Genomic DNA, 8,488 nt, shown 5'->3' with positions numbered 1-8,488 from the left:
TATAACACTGTTGATTATTCCGTTTTATATGAATTCCATGTTGTACGAGTCACTTAGATTTTACAAATACGTGTGCCGGGCTGTGAACAGCTCACGTATTTGTAAAATCTAAGTGACTCGTACAACATGAAATTCATATAAAACGGAATAATCAACAGTGTTATAGGGGGTCGACTGTACTGTAAAAAGAGTTTTTCACCCTCTACAATGTATAAATACAGTAAAACCTGTCCGAAGTGGAACTTGAATGAAAAAGGAAATCCCCACTAAACGGAGAGATTTTTCTATGTTAAAAAGAACCCTGTCAAACCGGAAAACTGTCAAAAATTCGGTACTGCGCGAGTCCGGCTTACACAGGTTTTATTGTATATAAGAAATGCCTACTTTTATGATTGATATGACTTTTTTGGCATAAAATCCACAAATAAGGCTTGATTTAAATTGCTGAGCAAGCTTAAATTCTCATTATAGAAAAGTATACAGTATATATATATAAATATATAGTTTAAGGCCTTAAAGGCCTTACACCTTTAGATTTATTAATATTTAGGAGCTTTTTTTATATTATAACAGAGCCACTACAGGTCTAAATTCAACACGCAGAGGGGCACCAAGCTTCATCAATTCGTGAAATTCTCATTTTTAATTCGAATTTCGTTTAATTTAACTCATTGCTTATTTTTAATCTTAGACATTTCGGGGAACAAATTTATTTAATTTTTCGTTAATCTATAAAAATTTCTGGGACGTTAATGAGAGATAAGACTATCCAGATTATAAGAAATATGACGACCTTTGAAAATTCGTTATAATTCTATTGTATATAAATCTTTCTTATCGATATTTGATAATTTTATTTATTTATTTCTATTTAAAATATTGACACACGGTTATATTTAACGGAAATTTTATATATTTCTCTACGTGATTTCAACTTTGAAAGTATTCTATATAAGTTATTAATTGAGAGAGGGTTTCAGCTTGTTCGACTTTGTTTGAGTAAACGGCTGGGGCTAAAAATACGGTTCGGGTATCAAATTAAAGCTCTTATTCTATAGATAATGCCGCTGAAGAGAAATTTCAGAAAGGTGAAATAGTTTAGGCGTGGCGAATTGGAAAAGATACAATGTTAAGTCCACCCGCCTGTTAACTTTAGCAATTTTTTGAGTTTTACACTTTCGTTATTGTACATACTGAGGTTAATAAATGTACATTTTAGTTACTAAGACCACCCTCTCTCGACTCAACCTCACCCTCTCCTACAACCTCAAAAGCCCGAGCAACAAGTGTAATGCAATACAATAAAACTTGTGTAAACCGGACTCGCGCGGTACCGAATATTTTGGCAGGTTTTTGTTTTGAATAGGTTTTACGGTATGTAGGTAAAATTTCATAAAATTTATAATTATATATAATTAAATGATAAAGAAATTATAATTGCTACGAATGTAAAAGAAGTTCAAAATGGCTAAATCAACGTCACAGTTGTTTAGATCGCATAACAAGGATACAAGACCCACTTCACTCCATTAATTACCGGGTTGACGACAACAAAACAATTCGCTATATTTGCACAGAAGGTCATATCTATCCTAGAAAGCAATTCCGCCAACAATATCCTTTAAGCTTCTAACGATGAACCGCGTATAAAAGGGGTATAAAAATATAGAAGCTCATTAGTTAAGCATTCGCGAAATAACCAATGAATAAACAAACGAATAAGTCAAGGTTGGTTATACAATTTGTTATTACTTGTTTCAATTTAACGAAATTATGTTTATTTTTACAGAAAAAAATTAAATTAAATTACCATATATTCGGGTTTCAAAATTAAAGATAAAAAGTACTTAAAACAAGTAAATTACACTGTACTTTATCATTAATTGCTGCAAGATGTTATGTAGGAGGTTCATTAAATTCCTCATTCGTAGAAATACAGTCGAAAAACCTCTAAAAGACGGCCATTTTTCAAGAACGTTAAGCAAAAGCGTTTAAAAATTAACTGTTTTTGTCAGTGGCCGTTGTTAAGGGGGTTTGATTTTCGAGTGATTTGTTGTAAAATCTGACGTGGGTGGGTGGCTATTCCACTAAATATAAAGACTCCATTATGTTGTCGGTCGAAACTTTTGTATGTAATTCTTGGAACACATCATTATTGAAGTAGAAGATGCCTTTGATTTGAAATGTATTAAATTTTTCTTTAAATATAACTCTAATTATGTAAAGGAATGCTTTATGATAATCATTCATTATAAAAATTCAGAACTGACAGATAATTGAGATTACAACATTCATTCATACCACATGGCCATAGACAAAGGGAGTGTTGTTTAATGTTGACACTTCAGGCGATGATTCCAACACCGTTATAAGCTGATGAGATGAATTAGAATGGGTTACTATATATGTTTTACTAGACAATTAAATGATCTATCAACATACATACCAGGAATATTTTGTTTTTTTTTTCCTTAAAAAATCTAATATTAGTTTCAGTTATTATTTCTGTGTAATTAAAAGCGTGTTAAAGGTATTGGAGAATGTTAAAATTAGTGGACCCCCGTATAACACTGTTGATTATTCCGTTTTATATGAATTCCATNTAAAATAAATGTACGGAGCTTTTCTTCACACATTTAAATTTTATTGGGCTGAAATTACTAATAAACTAGCAACGAGTTGCCCAACTTTTCCGGCAACATTTAAAATTTTGATAGCGTCATCTGTTATCATATTTTATTTAAAAACTTTTTATATTTTTAACTATTATAAAACGGCAAAAAGCTTAATTTTCAGGGTAGGAATGGGTTGTATAAAAACATTGTAAATGCTAATAACTAGTAAAGTCGTTATTAAGTCCGACCCTACTGGAGATACACACGACTCCATTATCGCCTCACCCCCTCGACCTTTAACCACCAAAATTTAATAGCATCAAACCCTCTAACAAACAAACCTCCTTGCCAAATTTCAGAAATTTTCGACCAAAGGCACAGGATTAATTAAGCTTTAAATTAGGTAACAAAATGCGCCCCGCACACTGAAAACACCCAAATATTTCTGCACTCTGAACGTCTCGAGTCAAAAACGTAAAAATCTTGGGGATCGCAGTAAGTAATTGCTCGTATTATAAATACAATTCTATCGTTACGTTCTATTCTGTCTAATGCGGTTCATTACAACATATTTATTGTTTCTTCAGCTTTGCGTACATGCTCAATAAGAGAAACATACGCTTTTTTCTGGCCTTCTTTCCCACAATATGATCTTCAAGCAATAATTCATAACAGATAATTGTGTTGCACGATGTTTGTTCCACCACATTAAAACAATTACAGTATATTTTTCCAAGAAAACGTTGTGGCAAAGCAAGTTTGTAAGTAAATTAAAACATTTTAATCGATTTCTGCTTTGTTTCAGCATTCTAAAATGGTACAATGAAATATAACTTACGTATAGACCTCGACAAAATGAAATATAGAACAATGCAACACGAAGATGTCTTCCGGAAGGATTTTCTACGAGAAAATGGTTCCTCATCTACGTGTTAGACAGATGAAGAAACACAGAAAACTCCACGTGGGCGAGATGCAAACCCGCGATGCTCACGGTGTTCAATGATTCAATCCACTCGGCTGCTACTGGACTTTTTACAAATTAAATTGTGTAAAAATTTAGAGGCAAATATTCATATTAATTATTTATTTGTGACTAATTACATTAACACATTCACGAGAATCCAACTAGTCTTAAATCCGCGCTGTAGTCTTCTGAAGAAATGTCCACTTCTGTATCCTGAAAGTAGTTAAAACTAATGGAGATGTTATTGCTAAACATGTAACTTTGAATTTCTTCTTTATCTCTTGCTGTTAACAAATTACGTCTCGACCATATCCATAACGAATAAAGATGAGGAATCCCATCGATGATGCGATATATCGAATTCCTTGTAATATTCGGACAGTAGGAAATACTAAACCACTTCAAACGCAAAAGATAAGGTATGATCTTAACTATGGTATCATCATTAAGGCTCCTCGTAGACGATATAACAAGGCAATTTAACTTTGGACAATGAGAAAATATGGTAGGAAGGCAATCGTCCCAAGGATCTCCACGCATGTTTTCGATTTTCATAAATTCCAGATTGCCGAAAATTGGCTTGGTCGATTCAATGGATTCTTGATTTCTAAAATGAAGATGGCGAATGGAATAGAGAGAAAACGATGATAAATTTTGGCAAAGCCGTCCTATCGGATATATATTAACATATTTCAAATTGTTTAAACGTAAAACTTTAAGTCGTTGCCCGGATATCTGTAAAAATGTCAGAATTCCTTCTTCGAAAGTTAACTTGCTGTCAGATTTTTTAATACTTATGGACAAACGGCGAAGATTTTCGAAAGGAGGTAAGCTTATTAATTCGGCATCGTCGATGGAAACTTTATAAAGACAAAGAGAATTTAAATTAGGAAGAGAAAGCAATATCTGAGTGACGTCGATTTTCTCTTCACCGGGTGAAAGACATAAATCTATAATTTGCAATCGTTTGCCGAAATTTCTTTGCACGAAATGACATATCATGTTCATGTGAAGGAGTCTTTGCACTTCGATTTTCAACAGTGGCACATATTCTAAGAGAAACGATAACCCACGGGCTGTAATTTCTGTGTGATACACGCTTAAAACTTTTAAATTTTGGCAACGAATTTCATTTTTGTTCTTACAATCGCAGCATAAAGAGCGGATGCCCAAATCTGTTACCGAACAGAACGATATATCTAGAATTTCTAACGAAATGCAAGTTTTTCCAATCCATTCTAAACCAGAATCTTTCAGATTTGTTGCGTGCAAATCTAATTCGACAATATTTGACAAATGACTGATGATTCTATTAAGATTTTCTTCGGTCATTGACCCAAAACCGATATTAAAATAAGTGATACCCTGAAAGAAATAAATTGCAAATGAACCGCGCGTGTATTATCAAATGTAAAAAGTATATTAAGATATAAATTTAATTAAATTTAAAGAGGGATTAAGGCCTCGGCCTACTGTTCTAGGGAATCCGGGAGGACTTTCTATGAGAAACTGGCCCCTATTTAGACGTTAAAAGGGTCCACGTGGCCAGTCGGTTGGCCAGGTGCGAACCCAGTGTTCGGCGGTATTATCACTGGTGGACCAACTCTCATGCCCAGAGAGATGGTTCGTCTAAGATGTGTCGGGCCTCCTCACCCTCACTGCTCGGCCTTTCCAGTCGAACCCACGATAGGCCCGAAGAAAAGTCCTCTTAGAAGCTCACGGAGCCCCAAGTTATATTTTAGTTTCTAACTTTAAAAATGAAACAAAAATCATGATTTATATTATTTATAATTAAGAAATATTACCTTAGAAATTTCTATAAATTTTTCCAAAGGGATGTCATGGTTATAAAACGAGAGACGTATACTTTTGATTCCTTTTCTGAATAAACAACCGAGCACTTGTGGATTCATTTGAGAAGAAACATATCTTAACATAATTTCACATAGACTAGGTGCTGCAATAAACAATTACGTTTATCATTTTATTTGAAAAATTATTCGTAAATAAATTAGTGTCGATTTTATGCACGGGCCCTAGGATCTTGCACTTACAAGTATAAATATAACATCGTCCATACTATCTTTAAATCCAACACTCGAAATTCGGTATTGGCTAGGGCCTATATAGATCTTTTACAGTATAAAATTAGCGTGTGATAAGAGTCTACAATATACAAAAGGGACCTGCTAGTCTACGCTCGTCTAGGGCCTTGCTCAATACAAAAAACCGTCACTGTAAGAAAGTTAAAAAAAAATCTTACGAAATGCCTGAAATAAAATTTCGGGCCCTATATGTAAACTTCTATAATAATCTAAAATTATATTTAAATTATTTCGGATGTAAGAGATGCATCTTCGAAACAGCGTGTTCCATTTGTCCATATTCATTTAACATAAAAAACAATAGAATTATAACTTTCTTTGTTAAATTATTCAATAATGCTTATTTTAATTTATTCATTTTTCTTTATTAATTTAAATAAAATAATAAACTTGCAATTACGGTCCAACCTCTGATCGACGGCCACTGACGGAAATGTAGAAAATGGCCGTTGTTCGCAGGTGTTAACATAATCATTGGTTGCAATTTGAAAAAAATTGTAGATCTATAAATTCCCATTCGTCTGTCTGTCTATCCGTCCTTCCTTAATCTCGAGAAAGGAGATAGATAGATGAAATTCGAGAATAGATATGGAAGGTATAGAAAAAGAGGGCCCGGATTAACTATATAAAACCTTCCGATTTACACCGAAAGTTATGTTATTTCAATTCAGAAATTTCAGCAGTGTGTGTGTGGGGGGCAGTCTTCGAAGCTTAATAACTCCTGAACTTTTTGTCGAAAATTTCTGAAATTTGGCAAAGAGGTTTGTTTGTTAGAGGGTTCGATGCTATTAAATTTTGGTGGTTAAAGGTCGAGGGTGCGAGAAGATAATGGGGATTGTGTGTATCTCCAGTAGGGTTGGACTTAATGACGATTTTATTAGTTATTAGCATTTACAAAACTCATCCCTATCCTGAAAATTAAGATTTTTGCCATTTTATAACACTTAAAAATATAAAAAGTTTTAAAATAAAATATGATAACAGATGATAAAACCTGTGTAAGCCGGAATCGCACGGCACCGAATTTTTGGCAAGTATTTCCGTTTTGAACAGGTTCTTTTTTAACATAGAAAATCCCTCCGTTTCGAAGAATTCTTCCCGTTTAGGCATGTTTCCGTTTTATTGAGGTTCCGTTTTGGACAGGTTTTACTGTATTAATATAAAACTATAATTATCATTAATTACCATAAAAATGTGGTTTGGCATTTTGATCTACTGATGAGAAAAGTGTATTAATTTTAATATTTAAGCCTTATTAGCATTCATGTAAGTCTTTAACTCTTCACAGGTTGATCTGAAAAGGCTTGTATACAAAGAAATTTGTACATTACGTAACATTATTCAAGGTACAATATGTGACAGTTGACATTGAAGCAAATGTATGACTTCAATTCTTTGAAATTAAAACAGGTTTTTATATAAACATTACTTTCATTCTTATTTTTATTCCACATTTTCTTATTTATAAAATGTTTAGTACAGTAAAACCTGTGTAAACGGGAATCGCACGGTACTGAATTTTTTGTAAGTATTTCCGTTTTGAACAGGTTCTTTTTTTTAGCACAGAAAATCGCTCCATTTCGAAGAATTCTTTCCGTTTAGGCAGGTTTCCATTTTATTCAGGTTCCGTTTTAGACAGGTTTTACTGTAATTTTAAAATGTATAAAATATTAATCGTTTAATAAGTAAATGAATGCTGTGAAAAAATATATATTAATTGAAATTTGAGAATTTTTTCTTCATCCTGGAGTGAGATTTATTTTCAGTGTAATTTGATAATCAAATAACATGAATTAAACTTGTATTTTGTAAATCAGGCATAATTTAATGCATAAATGAAGTTTTACTTTCGAATTAACAGGTTAGATTACACTATTGCTATGTCTAATTAATTAAATATAACTTATTATAAGTAAATTACTTGGTTAAATTGCTCGTTATGTACAGGTTATTATGTTAAATAATGTTTAAAACCTAAATATATTATTGAAGATAATGAATCTTATTAAAACATAATACAGTCGAACCTGTAATAACGGCCACCTCTTAACAGTTTTCAAGCATTTTTTTTAACAAAAATGCTTGCAAAATAACCTACGAACAACGAACATCCCCTAATGTGGACCATCTCTGAATAACTGGCATTTTTATGTCCCGTCAGTGGCCGTTATTCAGAGGTTTGACCGTATATAAAAATTTTTTAAAAAGATAATAAATTAATATTGTAAAACATAATAGAGTAGAACTTCCAATAATGGGCACCTGTAAACAGCGGCTATTTATTCAGGAGCGATTTTTTTTTAAACAAATAGCCGGATACCGTGCGATTCCGGTTTACACAGGTTTTACTGTAGGCCTAAATCAAATTTATTACGTTTAATTAATAATAAAAATATAATTGAGATCCGAATTACAGTAAAATCTGCGTAAACCGGAATCGTACTGTACCGAATATTTTTTCCGACAGATTTCCGTCTCGAACAGGTTCTTTTTAGCATACGAAATAGCTTCGTACCGAAGAATTTTTCCGTTCGGGAGGGTTTTTTTTATTCCGGTTCCGCTGTGGACAGTTTTTACTGTATATTTCATGAAGAAAATAATTACGTAGACCCTTTAGTAGTGTATTATATTGATTCATCTCGTGTTAAACAATCTTCAGAAAGAAATATCTTGTTAATAACAATGTTTAACGTGTCTAAACACCATTATTTACAATCCTTCTCCTGTTTTCTACAATTGTATAAGGGTCGTAGCTTAACAAGAAACTTTATCTTCATCTACTAAATAACAGGTTCGAGTAA

At 32.7% G+C, this 8,488-nt stretch overlaps 1 protein-coding gene across 1 annotated transcript; it reads right to left on the bottom strand.

Annotated features, from left to right (window-relative positions):
• Positions 1–3,729: 3,729 nt before the first annotated feature.
• LOC111621248 lies at positions 3,730–6,212 on the bottom strand. Its single transcript, XM_023363329.1, has 3 exons — positions 5,846–6,212; positions 5,388–5,539; positions 3,730–4,947 (listed from the first exon to the last, which is right to left on the bottom strand). Exons 1-3 carry the CDS (start codon positions 5,970–5,972, stop codon positions 3,730–3,732), a joined length of 1,497 nt encoding a protein of 498 aa, XP_023219097.1. The 5' UTR covers positions 5,973–6,212.
• Positions 6,213–8,488: the final 2,276 nt, after the last annotated feature.

Source organism: Centruroides sculpturatus, unplaced genomic scaffold, assembly GCF_000671375.1.
Source record: "Centruroides sculpturatus isolate CEXI.00-Female unplaced genomic scaffold, Cexi_2.0 scaffold283, whole genome shotgun sequence".
Taxonomy (NCBI): domain Eukaryota; kingdom Metazoa; phylum Arthropoda; class Arachnida; order Scorpiones; family Buthidae; genus Centruroides; species Centruroides sculpturatus.
The sequence above is the reverse complement of the archived record's forward strand: the minus strand, read 5'-3'. Positions and strand labels throughout refer to the sequence as shown.